The 21473-nt window shown below is 44.6% G+C and overlaps 1 protein-coding gene across 4 annotated transcripts in view; it reads left to right on the forward strand.

The window, feature by feature from the left end:
• The window catches only part of ZNF816 (zinc finger protein 816), a 28624-nt gene extending 8750 nt beyond the window's left edge, over positions 1-19874 (forward strand). For 3 of the 4 annotated variants that reach the window (XM_063615546.1, XM_063615545.1, XM_063615543.1), the window contains 3 exons: positions 11973-12050; positions 15247-15373; positions 16536-19874. In XM_063615546.1, the coding sequence (XP_063471616.1) occupies positions 12036-12050; positions 15247-15373; positions 16536-18334 (1941 nt within the window). In that variant the 5' untranslated portion in view covers positions 11973-12035 and the 3' untranslated portion in view covers positions 18335-19874. Of the gene's footprint in view, positions 1-4957; positions 5096-11722; positions 11888-11972; positions 12051-15246; positions 15374-16535 lie in introns of those variants that run through there. The other variant, XM_063615544.1, reaches the window with a different exon arrangement.
• Positions 19875-21473: the final 1599 nt, after the last annotated feature.

Here is a 21473-nt window from a genome sequence, read left to right on the forward strand (position 1 = left end):
TTTTCTATAAAAAATACAGAAATTCACTGGGCATGGTGGCATGTGCCTGCAGGGCCAGCCACTGTAGAGTCTGCAGCATGAGGATGGCATGAGCCTGGGAGGTCGAGGCTGCAGTGAGCTGTGATCTTGCCACTGCACTCCAGCATGTCTCAAAAAAAGAATACTTATGGTAAAGTTTGGGTAGACGAATGATGATATCATTGATGTTTTATGAAAAGGTTATGGCGACAATGCCCAAAAGAAATCAACAGTTTGTAAATGGATAACTAATTTTGAGTTGGGAAAAGACAATGTTGAAGGTTACACATGGAGCAGGAGGCAGACCATCCACATCAGTTTCCAAGAAAAACAATAATCTTGTTTGTGCCGCAATGAAGAGGATTGACAGCTAACAGCAGAAACAATAGTGAGGAAGTTGAGAACAGGCTGGTTAACGTGGTGAAATGCCTTCTCTATTAAAAATACAAAAATTAGCTAGGTATTGTGGCAGGCACCTGTAATCCCAGCTCCTCGGGATTACAGGAGGAGCTGAGGTGGGAGAATCACTTGAACCCAGGAGGTGAAAGTTGCAATGAACCGAGATGGTGCCATCGCACTCCAGCCTGGGCAACAAAAGTGAAACTTTCTCTCAAAAAAAAAAAAAAAAAAAAGATGTCAGGCCCCTTCTCTTCCTTTCTCTGCCATTGTGGTGTGTACTTGACTCTGCTTCTCGCCAGATCTTCTCATAAGACTATCAGGATTAAGCAATTCCTGGCCAAGAAAAAAAGCAAAATCGTTCCATTCTCCAGTGGATTCAGATGAAAACTGGTAATAAAATCAGGTACAACTTTAAAAGGAGACATTGGAGAAGAACCAATCTGGGTCTATAAGGAATTGCACATGAGATGGCACACATTTTTATGCTGTCTGAGCGTTACCATATCGAGCAGAAAATGTCACCATTATCTGGAGAGTTGGACATGTTTTATTGGGAATACATTTTTTTTCTCTGACTCTGTTATGAACACGTTGGTTGGCTGGGTTCAGTAATAAATGAGACTTTTCATTTCAAAAAAAAGTCAAATGATGTAATTCCATAGAGTACCTTAATTCCTGTATTGCTTTTTGTTTTTTTTTTTTGAGATGGAGACTCCCCTGGGTTCAGTGGATCACACCTGTGGTCCTCACACATTGGGAGGCTGAGGTGGGAGGATTGCTTGAGACCAGGAGTCTTCTGAGAATCTTCTCGCCTCCGCTAACCCAGTTCATGATAGACCCTTGGACTTTACTGTTTTGGAAAATCTATATAAAGCAACATCAGTGTGTCAAAGCATTATGTCTGTCAGAAGGTTGTGAAAGAAACTTAAAAATTACTAAGCCAAAGAGAAAAGTCAAGCTGGGAACTGTGTCAGACAACCCTGCCTCCCATTTTATTCCTAAACAAGATAGCTACAAGGATTTTTTACAAAGCTACATAGAGGCTGGGTACGGTGGCTCAGGCCTCTAATCCCAGCACTTTGGGAGGCCGCGGTGGGTGGATCACCTGAGGTCGGGAGTTCGAGACCAGCCTGACTAACATGGAGGTACCCCCGTCTCTAGTAAAAATAGAAAATTAGTCAGGCATGGTGGCATATGCCTGTATTACCTGCTACTCGGGAGGCTGAGGCAGGACAGTCACGTGAACCCAGGAGGCAGAAGTTGTGGTGAGCAGAGACCACACCATTTTGCTCCAGCCTAAGCAATAAGAATGAAACTCCATCTCAAAGATGAATAAATGAATACATAAGATACATAAATGTTTAAAATATAAAGATGAGGTTTCACCATGTTGCCTGGGCTGGTCTCCAACTTTTGGCCACTAGCTATCTTTCTGCTTCGGCCTCCCATCATGCTGGAATTACATGCACGAACCACCATGCCTGGCCACATTATGCTTTTTTAAACTTGCTAATATTTTAGATATGCTAATTTCTTCCTAAATGTAATTATGTTTTAGCTAACTACTAGTGTTTGATAAATGAAACCTTCGATAACCAGGGATGTGAGTGAAAAATACAGTTCATAGTACATGTTAACTTACAGATATTGCCATAAAATTATTGCATGCAGAAATGCAGTGATTTAAAAGTTTATAATTTTTTTTTCTTTTTTTGAGATGCAGTCTCACTCTTTTGCCCAGGCTGGAGTGCAGTGGTGAGATCTCAGCTCACTGCAACCTCTGCTGCCTGAGCTCAAGCGATTCTCCTGCCTCAACCTCTTGAGTAGCTGGGATTACAGGCGAATGCCACCATGCCCAGCTAATTTTTGTATTTTTAGTACAAATGGGGTTTCGCTGTGTTGGCCAGGCTGATCTCAAACTCCTGACCTTAGGGTGATCCATTCGCCTAGGCCTGCCAAAGTGCTGGGATTACAGGTGTGAGCCATCACGCCCAGCCAATTTTGTAATTTACTTATATTTTCTTCAGGGCCCACGTAAAACAGAATAACCTGACTGCAATGTATCCTTAGTAATATCTCATAATTATTCTCTATATGAAAATAAATCCCAATGTTTGAAGACTGCCTATTTTACAGACTTTGTTATTCACACCTGATAGAACACTTAGGAAAGAACAACAAAGAAAACACCCAAAATAGATTACAATTGGATGGGTGTGGTGGCTCGCCTGTAATCCCAACACTTTGGGAAGCTAAGGGGGAAGATTGTTTGAGTACAGGAGTTCAAGGCCAGCCTAAGCATCATAGTGGACCCCTGACTCTACAAAATATTAAAAAATTAGCCGGCCTGGTGGTGAGGGCCTGTGGCCCCAGCTAGTTGGGAAGTGACGCAGGAAGATTGCTTGAGCCCCAGAGGTTGAGGTTGCAGTGAGCAGTGTTCCCGCCACTGCATTCCATCCTGGGTGACAGAACTAGATCCTGTTTCTAGGAAAAAAAAAATTACAACTTGGCCGGGCACGGTGGCTCACGCTTGTAATCCCAGCACTTTGGGAGGCCGAGGCTGGCGGATCACGAGGTCAGGAGATTGAGACCACGGTGAAACCCCGTCTCTACTAAAAATACAAAAAAATTAGCTGGGCGTGGTGGCGGGCGCCTGTAGTCCCAGCTACTCGGAGAGGCTGAGGCAGGAGAATGGCGTGAACCCAGGAGGCGGAGCTTGCAAGTGAGCCGAGATCGCGCCACTGCACTCCAGCCTGGGCGACAGAGCGAGACTCCGTCTCAAAAAAAAAAAAAAAAAAAAAATTACAACTTGAAGATAAAAAGTACATTTTCTACTTATTTTCAGAAGGCACGTAAAGTGAATTTGATATTACAATACATTTAGGAATTATGTAAAAAAAAAAAAAGAATTTGAGAATGAGGACTAAGTTCTGATTTTTTTATCTTGCCCAAATTCCTATCTAAAGGGTCTGGGGAGTGATGCCCTACAAACCATAAATACTCATCAGATGGGTTTTATTTAGTCCTATATATCCTGTCTTACTTTCCAGTCTCACTCTAGAATAACATGTGACAAAGAAGAAAGTCAAAATATTTTACCCCAAAACATGTTTCTGTGCCATATTTTGAAATGGTCCTGCAAAGCTGTTCTTTGTGAGGGGTACATGTGCATCTGCAAAGAATCTCTGTTAACATAGCTAGATCTTTTTCTTCTAGGCCCTCCCAATCCTGAAGAGATTAAGTAAGAATCTCGTACTGTTTAAAGGTTTGAATAGAAAACATTTGTCATTTATTATCTCTAAGGGCAGCCAATAGAAGACTTGAAAACAACCTTGGTCGCCACCATCTTTTATCTTAACCTGAACATTTCCTCTTCATTGATCCCAGGTATTTAGACAAACTCAACCAATTGTCTATCAGAAAATGTTTCAATTTACCTGTAGCCCAGAAGCCCCCGCTTTGAGTTCTCCTGCCTTTCTGAACCAAAGCAATGTATTTCTTAAATGTATTTGATTGATGTCTAATGCCTCCCTAAAATGTCTAAGAACAAGCTGTTCCCCATCACCTTGGACACATGTTCTCAGGACCTCCCGAGGGTCATTCATATTTAGCTTAGGATAAATCTCTTGAGATATTTTACACAGTTTGACTCTTTTCCACAAAAATAACTCATTTTAAGTGCAGCATGAAATGAATGTAAGAAACAACGGGGCAACTTAATATGAATTGTTACAATGTCAGTGCTTTTTTTAAAATCACTTTTTTGTTTATTGAGACGGAGGAGCGAGCTCTCTGGTAGAGGGTCTTACTTTGTCGCCCAGGCTGGCCTGGAAGTCCAGGCTCAGCGATCCTCTCGCCCCTGCTTCCTCAGTAGCTGGGACCCCAGACTCCTGCCACGCCGCCCGCATCCCTGCCGTGTTTAAGCAGCAGGTTGTGACCTCACTCCTCCCTGGCCTGAGCCCTCCGCTCCGCACCCCATGGGGGTGGCCCTAGGGAAGTCTCAGGAGCTGAGCACAGGGTGGACTCTCCCACGCCAGTGAATGGAGAATTGAAAGGGAGAGGATTTCTGTTCTGTTCCGTGGACCGTCAGCATGAAATTCTACCTTTCGCTCAGGCAAGGCTTTGCATTTCGCATTCTAGTTTGCATTCCTGCCCTAGACAACTTCCAGGCTTTGGAATTAAATTGCTAAAATTAATTTCAATAGCAGGGAACTTTCCTGGATCCAATTACCGCTACACGGCGACTTCTCAGGGAGGGACTATTTCCCGGACTGCTGAGCTGCTCCAGCCTCACTGGCGGGTTTCACGAACTCCAAAACCCGGAAAACAGAGGCGCGGAGAGCGAGACAGAGAAAAGCTCAGGCCCCGCCCCTTTCCCGCCCCCGCGGACTTTTCACAGCCCAAGACTCTTCTCTCCCGCGCCAGGCCTCTTGTCCTTTGCACCCCGCCCCGGCCTCGCCTAGGCCCCGCCCACCTCTTCGGGGATCTGGCCCAGGTCCGGCTTCTGTCCTGCGCTGATTGGCACAGACCCGGAAGCGGATGGCGTGGACTGAAAGTTGTACCGCGGCGTGTGCGTTTCCCAGTTCTTTGGTGCTGCTATATGGGGGATGTGGGGTCCCCACAGACCTGCAAATTCCGGCCCCTCTTTTCTCAACCCAGAGCAAATTGAAACGTCCGGGTGAGAGTCTGTGAGTCGCTTCCTTTTGAGTTTAAAGTCGCCGTGAGGCTGGTCCTGTCCCCGGTCTTTCTGCAGTGGGGCCATGCAGACACCTCCTGTCGCGAAACCTTCCTTCGCAAAACCCTTCCTGACGCGTCCTCCCGCCTCGCGCTCTTTCAAGTCCTCACCAGCGAGCTGGATTCTCGCCCTGAGCAGGAGCGCTTCCCAGCCTCGCTCTAGTCAGTCCCTGGAGAGCAGCGCTGCAGCCCCGCAGCCCTAGGGTGGCCGGTGCTTTGTGGCCACTCCTGGGCTCTTTCCCTTTCCATCTGAGACGTGTTGGAAGTGGGAGGGCTACCGGGAGAGTACCTTTTGATCCTTTATTACTCCAGGTAGGGAGATGAGGTTTTTCCTTTTGGTCTAGTTTTGCAAAGTTCACGTTAATTGGCCTTAGATTCCCAGAGCCAGGACCCAGATTTTTCCTTTTCTTCTTTGTTGTTGGAGATGAGTCTCTGTGCCTACATATCTAGTATAGTCCAGCGGGAGCCGTCCAGTCTCAGTGAAATTCTGGATGAGCCTAGGCAGTCTGTAATTTAGAAAATTTACTTAATGAGTTCTTTTCAGTATGGTTTAGGCCTCACCAAGTGACTGTCCTTGTGCTCTTGTACAACTTCTGTCCTAGACAATTGAGCTTTCTTACGGGGATGGTGAAGTTTTTTCTTTCCTTAGCTACATAGTATTGTCTAATAACTGAGGTTTTTAGGACCCAGAAGTTACTAGTTTGGGTCTTCTGAACCGGAATTGTGTGAGGAACTGGATCAGTGGGCACCAGCTCTCTGGCTTCTTAAGGCCATCAGTCTCCGATAGTGGCTCCTCGACATACATAACAAGAAGTAACATTGAGGGAACGGGCTACATTTTCTGTTAACTGGAGAAACAAGTTCCTTGTCTTTTTTGGAAGCTCTGGTGCTGGCAGATTTAGCTCATTATAAAAGGCTTGAAACACCGGTTTGGGAAAGGGACTGTGGACCTCCCCTCGGACTAAAATGGCAACTTGGGGGGTTACCCTTGTCCTATTGATCCTCAGGGTTACACCTTCTTTTTTTTTCTAATGGGGGTCTAGGGAATTCGTGATTATTAGTTCTAGTGGGTTACAGTGACTGCTAGCACAGGAGGGGTTGGCTTCCTTTTTTTTTGAAAGTGAACCAGGTCTTTTTTGTCCTTTTTCTAAGTAGCCTAAATAACACATGGCCAATAGGCACAATTTTCACAGACCTCTGCCTCATGACAAACATCTATTTTCTATTTTCTACTGTGTAGCTCCTTTCTTAGTTAAGAGATCCACATCTTAGTCTGAGCTTGTTACTATTAATGGCTGCACAAGCATCAAAGTTAAAGTTTCTTGTTTGGGGATTCTTTTTTCTTCTGTTCTAGTTATTATTTTACTAGTATCACCTAGGAAAGGACCAGTTCTTAATCTTATTTGAAAAACGGTGGTTGCAGGGGGCTTAGATGGGTTATAACATATATCAGGTTGGTCATTTCCTGGGCTACATGCCTTGTACTGAGTGGAATTATACAAATAAGATCCTTTTAACGTTCCTGTATGTTCATAATAACTATAGAACAGAAAGATTGTTTTAATTTGCTGTCCTATCTCGGTGACCTGATGAATACACTGGGAACAGTCCTTAGTTTGAGGAAGGTCAGTTGAAGCCTTTACTGTGCAAGTCTAAAATTTAAGAAAAATGAGTCCCACAATGAGCTTCCTCAAGCTTCGGCCGTGCGTAGACCAGTCAGCTTCCGGGTGTGACTGGAGCAAGGCTTGTCATCTTCTTCAGGGTCACTTTGCAGGCGTTATCTGGGCTAGGTCTTGCCTCCCAGGTTTTATACGGCTATGGTGGATCCAGGCCGGGATTCCTACCTTCACAGTGGTGGGAGTGGTCAGGATGACGGCCTGGGGTACTTTCCACTGGGGGTGCACAGGGGCTACGTTCCAGTCCTTGATCCACACTCGATCACCTGGGGAGAAGGAGTGAACTGGGGAGAATAAGCTAACGGGGCATCTCTCATTTTCCTGGGCTGAAATTGTGTAATATTTCCTAAGGCCGTAAGCTATTTTTGATCGTCTGATTTATCCGCTCCACCTTTCCAGAACTCTGAGGTCGGAAGGTGGCATGCAGTTTCCATGTGATCTTTAATACCTTTGCTGTCTTCTGTACTAAGTCAGCCACAAATGCCGGCCTGTGATCTGAGCTGATTCCTAAGGGCAATCCAAATCTAGGAATAAGATCTCGAAGCACATGGGTTACTTCAGGAGCTTTCTCAGTTGGTGTGGGATAAGCCTCCACCTACCTAGAGTAGGTACACACGAGAACTAGTAAATACTTGTTACTTCTACACTTTGGCATTTCTGTGAAGTCCACCTGGAGATCTTCAAAGGGGGCTGCTTCATAAGCTTATATGCCGGGCAGAACGGCTGAACCCTGTCTCGCGTTGTGCTGTCGGCAGGTAACACACCGCTGCGCCACGGTTTTGGCGAGGGCTGACAATTGCGAGATGTAGAAGTACCAGCCTAACAACTTTTCAAGTGACTCCTGACCTAGATGGGTGGCTTCACTCACCCGCAGTACAACTGTGGCTCCTAGCAGCTATGGCACAAGTACTGTCCTATTTGGTAACCAGATCCTTCCTTCTTCCATCACCTGTCTTCCCTCTGCCTGGAGAAAGTCTTTTTCTTCTTTAGAATAAGTAGGTGCAAGGTCAGGTGCTTGAGGGATCAGGGGGGCTGTGACTGATGCCCAGTAGGGTGTGGATGTTGCTTTTCAAGCTTCTGAGTCAGCTCTGGAGTTCCCTAAGGCAACCAAGGTGGAAGCTCGCTGGTGTCCTCTGCAGTGCATGACTGCCACCTTGTGGGGTTTCTATGCTGCTTCTAATAATTGCAAGATTTCTTGCTAATATTTTGTTTTTTTCTCCAGAGTTCAACAGGCCTTTTTTTTTTTTTTTTTTTTTTTTTGAGACGGAGTCTTGCTCTGTCACCCAGGCTGGAGTGCAGTGGCGCAATCTCGGCTCACTGCAAGCTCCGCCTCCCGGGTTCACGCCATTCTCCTGCCTCAGCCTCTCCAAGTAGCTGGGACTACAGGCGCCCGCCACCACGCCCGGCTAATTTTTTTGTATTTTTAGTAGAGACGGGGTTTCACCGTGGTCTCGATCTCCTGACCTCGTGATCCGCCAGCCTCGGCCTCCCAAAGTGCTGGGATTACAAGCGTGAGCCACCGCGCCCGGCCCAACAGGCCTTTTTCTTTATATAATGCTTTATGCACTTGGAGGGTTAAAAAGGCATACCGAGAGTCAGTGTAAATGTTTTCAGTCTTACCTTCACTGAGTTCTAAGGCCTGAATTAAAGCAATGAGCTCGGCTTTCTGGGCTGAAGTGCCCTGGGACAATGATCTGGCATCAATGGCAGTGTCCAGGGTTACTACCGCATATACTGCACATCTCTCTCCTTGTGGGTTGATGAAGCTACTCGTGTCCACGTATAGCTCCCAGTCTGCTGATGCCCAAGGCTGGTCTCAAAGGTCAGGACTGCTAAAGTAAACTGAGTCCAACACCTCTACACAGTTATGCTCAACAGGGCTGTCTGATACTGGGAGCAAGGTGGCAGGGTTCAGGGTGTTACCAACTTCAATGGTTATGTGGGGATTTTCACAGAGCAAGCTTTGGTACTTGGTTAGTCTAGCATTTGTTAGCCAATGATGTCTTTTGGTATTCATTAAAGTCATCACAGCATGGGGGGCCTTTATGTTCAGGTTTTGCCTAAGAGTTAGTTTATCTGCTTCTTGTGCCAGCAGGGCAGTTGCTGCCAAGGCCCTCGAACATGAGGGCTAACCTTTAGAAACCCTGTCTAGTTGCTTAGAGAGGCAGGCCCCTGGCCTCAGCCAGGGCCCCACAGTTTGGATCAATACTCTAACTGCCATATTTTCTCTCAGAAACATACAGTGTAAAAGGCTTTGTCAGGTCAGGTAACCCCAGGGCTGGGGCCAACATAAGATTTTCTTTTAACTCATGAAAAGCTTGCTGTTGTTGGGATCCCCGTTCAAAGGTTTCTGGTCCTCCTCCTTTGTGACTCCGTACAGAGGCTTGGCCAGTACTGCAAAGTTTGGGATCCACGGTCTGCAGAACCTCACAGCTCCTAAGATTTCTTTTACCTGCTTTCTGGTCTTAGGCTTCAGTAGGTTGCAAATGACCTGCTTTCCTTGTGATCCCATGCTGTGCTCCCCCTGTTGGATAGTAAATCCTAGGTAACGTACCTGCAGTTGGCAGATCTGGGCTTTCTTCTTGGACAACTTATACCTCCAGTCCTCCAGGGGCCAGAGTAAGGCATCCGTTCCCTTGGCACACCCGACTGCCATGGGGTGTCCTAACAGAAGGTCATCAACGTACTGGAGCAACACGCAGCCTAGGTTTCTGGCGGGAAACTTCTGGAGGTCGTGAGCCAGTGCTTCCCCGAAGATGGTGGGGGAGTTCTTGAACCCTTGCAGAAGCCGGGTCCAAGTGTACTGAGTGGTGACACCTGACCCCAGATCTTCCTACTGAAAGGCAAACAGCTTCTGGCTCTCAGGGGCTAGTATCATGCTAAAGAAAGCATCTTTCAGGTCTAAGCCAGAGAACCAGCTGTCTTCAGCTGGCAGCAACCTTAACAACGTGTGTGGGTTAAGTACTGTTGGATGTAAAGTCACTGTAGCTTGATTAAGCGCAAGTCCTGTACTGGCCTGTAGTCATTGGTCCCTGGCTTGGGAACAGGCAGGAGGGGAGTGTTCCAGGGAGACTGACAAGGGACTATAATTCTAAAGGCTCTCAGACACTTGAGTTGGACTTGGATACTTTCAAGAGCTTCTCTGGGGACAGATACTGTTTTTGCTTGACTGGCTGGGCCCTACGCTTAACTTCTATAAGTACCAGGGCTTGGTTAACTGCCAACCCTGGAGGGTTGTCTTCTGTCTACAACCTTGGCCACTGCTTAGCCAGAGCTGTTCTTATCTCTTGGCCTGGCTCAGTTAAGAGAAGTCTCCATTCCTCCTCCCGGGGGATGGTAAGGGCCATAATGACTCCCGTTTCAGGTAACCTTAGCTGTAAAGAGCCGTGCTCTGTAAAAGAGATGGTGGCTGTCAGCTTGCTAAGCAAGTCCTTTCTTAGCAAGGGCAAGGAACAGTCAGGCATGTACAAGAACTGGTGAATCACTTTATGTCTTCCTACAGTACAAGTCCAGGGCAACAGAAAGCTTGCTTTGACAAAACTCCCGTGGCTCTGATTATAACAATAGTCTTTTTGGAAAAGGGGCCAAAGGGGCGGTTACTACTGAATGTTCAGCACTGGTATCGATACAAAAAACAAAGTCTTTGCCCCTAACTGCCATCTTGACCATGGGCTCTTTGGGGGCACTTGAGCCCGGTCCTGCTCAGTTCAGTAACTTCTGCTATATTGAACAGGGCTCCTTCTGGGGTCTCCTGCTCTGAGCCACCTTGTTTTCCTTTTAGCTGAGGGCACTTGTCCTTCTAATATCCTGTTTCTTTACAATTAGCACACTGGTTACACTGCAAGTTTGGACGGCAAGGCTAAGTATCTTTCTGGGGCACATGCCTACCTGGGAGCGCTCTCAGAATCCATGTCGTTCAAGCTGGCTGGAGTACCCGGCAGGGATGCCCCACAGGGCAGGCCTAAGTCGCCTAAGGGGCTGCCTTGACCTTCTGTTAATCACCTGGCTTCCAAGTCAGGGAACCAAGAAATGTAGCATGATGAGCCGCAGACAGTACCTCTCAGACAACGGGTTAAAGAAGGAAGTGGCTTTATTTGGCCCAGAGCATCAGAGGACTCACGTCTCAAGAATGAAGCTCCCCAAAAAAGAAATTCCTGGCCCTTTTAAGGGCTTACAACTCTAAGGGGTCCACGTGAAAGGGTCATGATAGATCGAGCAAGCATGGGGAACGTGGCTGGGGCTACAGGCCTCAGCTAACAGAACAGAAAGCTTTGCAATGCTTCTTCATACAATGTCTGGAATTTACAGATAACATAAGTAGTTTAGGTCAGGGGTTGACATTATTATTATATTTATTTATTTATTTATTCATTCATTTTAACCACGAGGGCCAGGTGGTGGTGCCAGGGTCATCTGGCTGTTTATCTTACTTCCGTTTCTAACTTTTTGCTTTCTTACTTTGCTCCTGTCTTATAAACTAGGCAAGGGGGAAGGAGGAAGGCAGCAGAAGTGGTGGTCTTCCTACCTCAGCCTCCAGAGTAGCTGGGGCCACAGCCACGTGCCACCACACCACACTAATTTTTGTGTTCTTCATAGAGACGGGCTTTTGCCATGTTGCTCAGGCTGGTCTCCAACCCCAGAACTCAAGGGATCCAGCTGCATCGGCCTCCCAAAATGCTGGGATTATAGGCATGCTGTTTTTTTTTGTTTGTTTGTTTGTTTTTTTGAGACGGAGTCTCGCTCTGTCACCCAGGCTGGAGTGAAGTGGTGCAATCTCGGCTCACTGCAAGCTCCGCCTCCCGGGTTCACGCCATTCTCCTGCCTCAGCCTCTCCGAGTAGCTGGGACTACAGGCGCCTGCCACCACGCCCGGCTAATTTTTTGTATTTTTAGTAGAGACGGGGTTTCACCGTGCTCTCGATCTCCTGACCTCATGATCCTCCCGCCTCGGCCTCCCAAAGTGCTGGGATTACAAGCGTGAGCCACCGCGCCTGGCCGGAACTTTCTTATCTCCGCATGATCTCTGGTGCTGTGGGTAGTAGAGGACCGTCTTTCTCTCGGGTGAGGTCTCCCCTGTGTGTGTGTTTTGTCACAGGAAAGGAGTGAATGGTTTCTAAATATTAAATCTCTTTTTTTTAACATACAGGATTTCCAAATACTCATATTACGTGAGGAAGCCACCAAGAAGAGCAAAGAAAAGGATCCAGTAATGGCTCTTCTTCAGGTAAGTGATATTTCTCGGTGGATGCTTCTGCCTCTTTCCTTCCTGAAGGGCCAGGTATTGTAGTAGCCATTCTTCTCTGAGTGTGAAGCGTCCTACATCACACGTTTGCTCGCACTCACCCATGCCTTTTCTCAGTCCCTCTCATCTTTACTTAAATTCCATCTCCTATAACCTAGTGACATGATCTTGGGAAGAGGCTCCACTGGGCATGGTCCTGGGAAGGACTCACACCAGACATAGATGGAGATGGGGTGTGGGCTCCGTGGTGTCAGTGATGTTGGGCAGCAGGGATTGTTCAGGGGCCACATCTGGATGCACGTTTAGCTCTTTTTGGACCATATCAGAGAAACTGTATATGAAAGTCATACATTAATGTGTACTGATATCTGGTAAATTCTGGAAAAGGAGGCAAACTAAGGGACATATTTTGTGTCTGATTTTGTAATGCATTTGAAGCTGCACTAGTGAGTCAATATGTCTCTCACACCAAACTTTTGTTTTAAGAGACAGGGTGTCACTCTGGGGCCCAGTCTGGAGTGCAATGGCACAATTCTAGTTTACAGCAGCCTCGAACTCCTGGGCTCAAGTCGTCCTCCCACCTGAGCCTCCCAAATTGCTGGGATTACAGGTGTGAGACAGCCCAGCAGGACTCCGCACTTTCAATGTCTTGGAATAGAATGGAAAGTGGATATAGGTATCAGTAATATAGTTAGCTTTATTCCATCATTGACTTCAAATTATGAAATCAATATAAATATCTAACTGCAGGGGATTCTTTAAATCATTCTCAGCACTTTGACCAGAGACTGTATTTTTTTTTTTAAACAGGGACTCTGATGAAGCAAGCATTTTAGGTAAAAATGATTATAAGTTTGCTCTGACATGAGAACACAACTTATGTCATTAGAGAGGATGGAGCCATTCTTTTTCTACCCATTATTATTAAGTAATTCTTTTGTTTTAAACATCACATGATGTATATATGTGTTGTGTAGTAAAAGTCCAAAGAAAAGTGCACTTATGCATCCCCTTTCCTGTCCAGCCTTCCACCCATTCTCATGTCTCAGTGGGGAAGCACTGTTGAGAGTTCTGTGACAAGTCAGCGCAGTCCTTTAGAAATGTATTCATACAACATTATGAGATTTTAGAAAAAATTATTTGATGAATGGGATTTTTTTTTTTGCATGTCTTTTGAGACAGGGCCTCACTCTGTCACCCGCCTGGAGTGTAGTGGCACATTACAACCTCTGGCTGTCAGGTTCAAATGAGTCTTGGGCTTCAGCCAGCTGAGTAGCTGCAGTTACAGACGCATGCTACACTCCTGGCTAATTGTTGTATTATTAGTACAGATGGAGTTTCACCATGTTGGCCAGGCTAGCCTCAAACTCTTGGCCTCAAGTGATCCTTCCTCCTCGGCCTCCCTAAGTGCTGGGATTTCAGGTGTGAGCCCTGCTCCCGGCCTGAAGAATGTTTTGTTATGGTATTTTATCCTGCAAGTTCTGAAAATTTTCATGTTTCCAACTAGAAAACAAGATAGCTCACTCTTTCAAATTCTCCTTGGAGCTTTCTCTGAATGAAGACACGTGAGTCCTTGACAGTTTTGTTTCATTTCTTTTTTGTTGTTTGTTTGTTTTGAGACGGAGTTTCATTCTTGTGGCCCAGGCTGGAGTGTAGTGGCACGATATCGGCTCACTGCAACTTCCACCTACCAAGTTCAAGTGATTCTCCTGCCACAGCCTCCAAAGTAGCTGGGATTATAGGCATGTGCCACCATTCCCTGCTAACTCTGTATTTTTAGTAGAGACAGAATTTGTCCATGTTCTTCAGGCTGGTATCAAACTCCCGACCTTAGGTTATCCACCCGCCTCAGCCTCCCAAAGTGCTGGGATTACAGGCGTGACCTACTGCGTGCAGCCAGTCCCACGGTTTATGTAGAAAATACATCATTTGCAATATATATATACTTTTTTTTTTCTTTTGAGAAAGAGTCTCAGTCTGTTGCCCAGGCAGGATTGCAGTGGTATGTTCTTGGCTTACTGCAACCTCTGCCTCCAGAGTTCAAGCGATTCTCCTGCTTCGGCTTCCTGAATAGCTGGGATTACAGGCACTTCCCTACCATGCCCAGCCAATTTTTTAATTTTTAGTAGATACGGAGTTTTGCCATGTTGGAGAGGTTGGTCTCGAACTCTTGACCTTAAGTGATCCACCCACCTCGGTCTCCCAAAGTGATGGGATTACAGGTGTGAGCCACCATGCCTGGACAACATTTAATAATATATTTATTATACAGTATTATATAACATATAATAAAATATTGTAATATATATAACATTGTATTATATATTATATATTTTATATAGTTTATAAATATATATTATATACATATATAGTTTATAAATATATATTATATACATATATAGTTTATAAATATATATTATATACATATATAGTTTATAAATATATATTATATACATATATAGTTTATAAATATATATTATATAGATATATAATATATAGTTATATAATAAATAATTATATATATAATTATTAAATATTAAAATATATGTTCTATATCTTATATAGAATATATAATACCTATATAATATATAAAATACATATTAATATATTTTTAAAATATATATATATATATTTTTGAGATGGAGTCTTACTCTGCAGCCCACGCTGGAGTGCAATGGCACAATCTTGGCTCACTGCAACCTTCGTTTCTTGTTCTCAAGTTATTCTCCTGCATCAGCCTCCCAGGTAGCTGGGACTAGAGGCGTGTGCCATCACACCTGGTTTTTTTTTTGTTTTGTTTTTTTTGTATTTTTAGTAGAGACGGGGTTTCACCATGTTGTCCTGGGTGCTCTCGAACTCCTGAGCTCAGGTGATCCACCCGCCTTGGTCTCCCAAAGTGCTGGGATTTTAGGCATGAGCCACCGTGCCAGGCCATAGATTTTTTATATTGTCCATAAAACTGAGACTTCCACAGTGACTTAGGGGATTTTAAAAGCTATCATGAAAAAGTGCAATAAAATGCAACTATACAGAAAAATTGTTCAAAAATACCTTAACGTGGATTTGTCAGAACACAGTCTTGGATCAAATCAATATTTATTTTCTCTTTTCTCATTTCACGTGAGGGCGATAACTCACTCCTCCATAATGTTTTGTTGAAATGTGTTTTTTATTTTAGGGATGCTTGACTTTCAGGGATGTGGCTATAGAGTTCTCTTTGGAGGAGTGGAAATGCCTGAACCCTTCGCAGAGGGCTTTATACAGGGAAGTGATGTTGGAGAACTACAGGAACCTGGAGTTTGTGGGTGAGGAAAATGTCCCTCCAGACATGAGGAATCTGTCCTTGTCTATCTTGGCTCTTCCTGATTTTGTATTCTCTTTTGTGATGTTGCCGCATACATGCTTTTGATGTACATGTCATTGTTTTCTGCAGTGATGACCCTCCTCTGTCATGGATGACTTCTTAGAGACTCTCCTGTGGAGTGCTTTTACATAAAAACAGAAAATTCATGAACACTTTGACTAATACAATTGAACATCATCCTGCTCTAGGCAGAGATGCCCCTGGAAGTCCTGAGCAGAATTGTCAGCATGGCCCAGGATACGAGATAGAAAGCATGACACTGACTGACAAGTGTTTCCAGCTGTGGTTCTGGTTTTGTTTTCTTTTTGTTTGTTTGTTTTCAGACAGTCTCCCTCTGTTGAACAGGCTGGAGTGCAGAGTCGTGATCTCAGCTTATTGCAACCTCTGAATCCTGAGTTCAAGAAATTCGTGTACCTCAGCCTCTCAACCTAATTGGAATTACAGGCACATGCCTCCATACCTGGCCGATTTTTGTATTTTTATTAGACATAGGGTATCACCATGTTGGCCAGGCTGGTCTTGCACTCCTGGCCTCAAGCAATTTGCCCACCTCAGCCTCCAAGCGTTGGGATTTCAGGTGTGAGCCCCCATGCTTGGCCTTTTGTTCTGGTTTTTGAGAAGCATCACAGAAGCATCTCTCACTGGCACTGTGACAGTGCTCATCACATAAACTAATGATCGACTTCTCTAAGCAGCAGTCACTGCTGTAGAAATTCCTCCTAGGGAGGACATCATTCAGGCTTACTGCCTCATGTATATGAGGCTCTTGACTGAACTCTTTTTTTTTTCTATGCAGAATTTTGCTCTTGTTGCCCAGGCTGGAGTGCAATATCATGATCTCCACTCACTGCAACCTCTGCCTCCTGGGTTCAAGCAATTCTCCTGCCTCAGCCTCCCAAGAAGCTGGGATTACAGGCACACACCACCATGCCCGGCTAATTTTTGTATGTTCGGTAGAGACAATGTGTTCTTAAGCTTTGAAGATCACATTTGGGAAGTTTAAAATAAGTATTGCTTTTTGTGTAATGTTTACACATTTCAATATTAACTATTATTTACCATCTGTAGTTAATTGGAAACTTATTGGTCTTTATATTTTTTAGATAGCTCTTTAAAATCCATGATGGAGTTCTTACCAACCGGGCACGGTAATACAAGAGAAGAGTTCCACACAGGGACATTGGAAAGACATAAAAGTCATCACATTGGAGATTTTTGCTTCCCAGAAGTCAAAAAAGATATTCATCACTTTGAGTTTCAGTGGCAAGAAGTTGCAAGAAATGGCCATGAAGCACCTGTGACAGAAACTAAAGAGTTGGCTGGTAGTCCAGACCGACGTGATCAAAGGCATGCTGGAAACAAGCCTATTAAAGATCAGCTTGGATTAAGCTTTCATTCGCATCTCTCTGAACTGCACATATTTCAGACTAAAGGGAAAATTAGTAACCAAGTGGACAAGTCTGTCAGTGGTGCTTCCTCAGCTTCAACATCCCAAAGAATTTCTTGTAGGCTCAAAACTCATATTTCTAATAAGTATGGGAAGAATTTCCTCCATTCTTCATTATTCACACAAATACAGGAAATACACATCAGAGAAAAACCTTGCCAAAGTAATGAGCGTGGCAAAGCTTTTAATTATAGCTCACTCTTAAGGAGACACCACATAACCCATTCAAGAGAGAAACAGTATAAATGTAATGTATGTGGCAAGATCTTTAATCAGAAGCAATACATTGTATATCATTGTAGATGTCACACTGGTGAGAAAACTTACAGGTGTAATGAGTGTGGGAAGACCTTCACTCAGATGTCATCCCTTGTGTGCCATCATAGACTTCATACTGGAGAGAAACCTTACAAGTGTAATGAGTGTGGCAAGACCTTCAGTGAGAAGTCATCCCTTAGATGCCATCGTAGACTTCATACTGGAGAGAAACCTTACAAGTGTAATGAGTGTGGCAAGACCTTTGGTCGAAACTCAGCCCTTGTAATTCATAAGGCAATTCATACTGGAGAGAAACCTTACAAGTGTAATGAGTGTGGCAAGACCTTCAGTCAGAAGTCATCCCTTCAATGCCATCATATACTTCACACTGGAGAGAAACCTTACAAATGTGAAGAATGTGACAATGTTTACATGCGCAGATCACACCTTGAAAGACATAAGAAAATTCATACTGGAGAGGGACCATACAAATGTAAGGTTTGTGACAAGGTTTTCCGGAGTGATTCATACCTTGCAGAACATCAGAGAGTTCATACTGGAGAGAAACCGTACAAGTGTGATAAATGTGGCAGGAGTTTCAGTCGGAAGTCCTCCCTTCAATACCATCATACACTTCATACTGGAGAGAAACCTTACACATGTAATGAATGTGGCAAGGTTTTTAGTAGAAGAGAAAACCTTGCACGTCATCATAGACTTCATACTGGAGAGAAACCTTACAAATGTGAAGAATGTGACAAAGTTTTCAGTCGCAGATCACACCTTGAAAGACATAGGAGAATTCATACTGGAGAAAAACCATACAAGTGTAAGGTTTGTGACAAAGCTTTCCGGAGTGATTCATGCCTTGCGAACCATACGAGAGTTCATACTGGAGAGAAACCTTACAAGTGTAATAAATGTGGGAAGGTTTTTAATCAAAAAGGAATCCTTGCACAACATCACAGAGTTCATACTGGAGAGAAACCTTACAAGTGTAATGAATGTGGTAAGGTTTTTAATCAAAAAGCAAGCCTTGCAAAACATCAGAGAGTTCATACTGCAGAGAAACCCTACAAGTGTAAGGAGTGTGGCAAAGCCTTTACTGGACAGTCAACACTTATTCACCATCAAGCAATCCATGGAAAAAAGAAAGATCACGTGGGTGCCAGATATCGGGGAACCTGCCCCCGATAGTCTTGTAGGTTTTTTTCTATTTTCCCTAAGTGTTGGCCAGGTTGAGAAATAAAGGGACAGAGTACAAAAGAGAGAAATTTTAAAGCTGGGCATTCGGGGGAGACATCACATGGTAGGTTCTGTGATGCCCCCTGAGCCGTAAAACCAGCATGTTTTTATTAGGGATTTTTAAAATGGGAGGGAGTGTACAAATAGAGTGTGGGTTACAGAGATTATGTACTTTACAAGGTAATAGAATATTACAAGGCAAATAGAGGCAGGGCGAGATTACAGGACTACAGGACCGGGGCAAAATTAAAATTGCTAATGAAGTTTTGGGCACCATTTTTATTGATAACATTTTATTAGGAGACAGGATTTGAGAGCAACTGGTCTGACCAAAATTTATTAGGCAGGAATTTCCTTGTCCTAATAAGCCTGGGAGCACTATGGGAGACTGGGGCTTATTTTATCCCTACAGTCTTGACCATAGAAGATGGCCACACCCAAGGGGGCCATTTTAGAGGCCCACCCTTAGGGGCGCATTCTCTTTCTTAAGGATGTTTCTTGCTGAGAAAAAGAATTTGGCAATATTTCTCCCATTTGCTTTTGAAAGAAGAGAAATATGGCTTTGTTTTGCCCAGCCCACCGGCAGTTAGAGTTTAAGGTTATTTCTCTTGTTCTTTGAACGTTGCTGTTATCCTGTTCTTTTTTCAAGGTGCCCATATTTCATATTGTTTAAACACACATGCTCTATAATTTGTGCAGTTAATGCAATTATTACAGGGTCCTGAGGTGACATACATCCTCCTCAGCTTACAAGATGGCAAGATTAAGAGATTAAAGTAAAGACAGGCATAGGAAATCACAAGGGTATTGATTGGGGAAGTGATAAGTGTCCATGAAATCTTCACAATTTATGTTTAGAGATTGCAGTAAAGACAGGCATAAGAAATTATAAAAGTATTAATTTGGGGAACTAATAAATGTCCATGAAATCTTTACAATCCACGTCCTTCTGCCATGGCTTCAGCTGGTCCCTCTGTTCTGGGTCCCTGACTTCCCACAACAGTGTAGGGAAACTTTACAAATGTAACGATTCTCACAAAATCTTCAGTAATGCTACAGCCACTGCAAATCATTAGAGAATCCATAATGAAGAGAGATCTACAAGTGTAATAAATGTGGCAAATTTTTCAGACATCGTTCATAACTTGTAGCTCATCAGTGAACTCATACTGGAGAGAAACCTTACAAATATCCTGACTGTGACAAGGTCTTCAGTCAAGCTTCATCCTATGCAAAACATAGGAGAATTCATGCAGGAGAGAAACCTCACAAGTGTGATGATTGTGGCAAAGCCTTTGCTTCATGTTCACACCTCATTGGACATCAGAGAATCCATACTGGACAGATATCTTACAAATGTAAGGGTGGCAAGGTCTTCAGTCTGTAGTCATCCCATGCAGGACATCAGAGAATTCATTTTTGAGATAATTGTTCCATATAAAATGAATATAAAAAAATCATAAAGCTTTAATTGACATTAGAGTCAATTCAACATTGACTTGAGTTTGAGTTGACTTAACATTGAGTTCACGCATTAATTGACATAAAAAGTGTTAATGTGGCTGGGCGCAGTGGCTCACACTTGTAATCCCAGCACTTTAGGAGGCCGAGGCGGGCGGATCCCGAGGTCAGGAGATCGAGACCACGGTGAAACCCCGTCTCTACTAAAAATACAAAAAATTAGCCAGGCGTGGTGGCGGGCGCCTGTAGTCCCAGCTACTCAGAGGGGCTGAGGCAGGAGAATGGCGTGAACCCGGGAGGCGGAGCTTGCAGTGAGCCGAGATTGCACCACTGCACTCCAGCCCGGGCGACAGAGCAAGACTCCGTCTCAAAAAAAAAAAAAAAGTGTTAATGTTACGAAGAATGGGCCAGGTGCGGTGGCTCATGCCTGTTATCCCAGCACTTTGGGAGGCCAAGGCAGGTAGATCACTTGAGATCAGCAGTTTGAGACCAGCCTGGCCAATAGACTTGAGCCACTTTACCCAGCCTGTTTTTTATTTTTATTATTTGAGATGGAGTCTTGCTCTTGTCACCCAGGCTATAGTGCAATGGCATGATCTCAGCTCACTGGAACCTCCACCTCCTGCGTTCAAGCAATTCTCCTGCCTCAGCCTCCTGAGTAGTTGGGATTAGTGATGCATGCCATCACACCATGCTAATTTCTGTATTTTTATTTATTTTTTATTTTTTGTTTTGAGATGGAGTCTTGTTCTTGTCACTCAGGCCGTATTGCAGTGGTGTGACCTGGGCTCATTGCAATCTTTGCCTCCTGGGTTCAAGCAATTCTCCTGCCTCAGCCTCCTGAGTAGCTGGGATTACAGGTGCCCACCACCACACCTGGCTAATTTTTGTATTTTTAGTAGAGAGGGGGTTTCTCCATGTTGGTCAGGCTGGTCTTGAACTCCTAACCTCAGCTGATCCACCCACCTCGGCCTCCCAAAGTGTAGGGACCAGCCCCACAGGGTCGGTGAGTCTCTCCCTGTGTGCGGTGATGAGAGAGTGTAGAAATAAAGACACAAGACAATGAGATAAAAGAAAAGGCAGCTGGGCCCGGGGGACAACTACCACCAATGTGTGGAGACTGGTAGTGGCCCCAAATGTCTAGCTGTGCTGTTATTTATTGTATAGAAAGCAAAAGGGGCAGGGCAAAGAATGTGAGTCATCTCCAATGATAGATAAGGTCACGTGGGTCACATGTCCACTGGACAGGGGGCCCTTCCCTGCCTGGCAGCCGAGGCAGAGAGAGAGAGAAGACAAAGAGAAAGACAGCTTATGCCATTATTTCTGCATATCAGAGACTTTTAGTACTTTCACTAATTTACTACTGCTATCTAGAAGGCAGAGCCAGGTGTACAGGATGGAACATGAAGGCGGACTAGGAGTGTGACCACTGAAGCACAGCATCACAGGGAGACAGTTAGGCCTCCGGATAACTGCCGGAAAGCCTGACTGGTGTCAGGCCCTCCACAAGAGGTGGAGGAGCAGAGTCTTCTCTAAACTCCCCCGGGGAAAAGGAGACTCCGTTTTCCGGTCTGCTAAGTAGTGGGTGTTGTTCCTTGACAACTTTTGCTACCGCTGGACTATGGTCTGC

Source organism: Symphalangus syndactylus, chromosome 13 (genome assembly GCF_028878055.3).
Source record: "Symphalangus syndactylus isolate Jambi chromosome 13, NHGRI_mSymSyn1-v2.1_pri, whole genome shotgun sequence".
Taxonomy (NCBI): Eukaryota; Metazoa; Chordata; class Mammalia; order Primates; family Hylobatidae; genus Symphalangus; species Symphalangus syndactylus.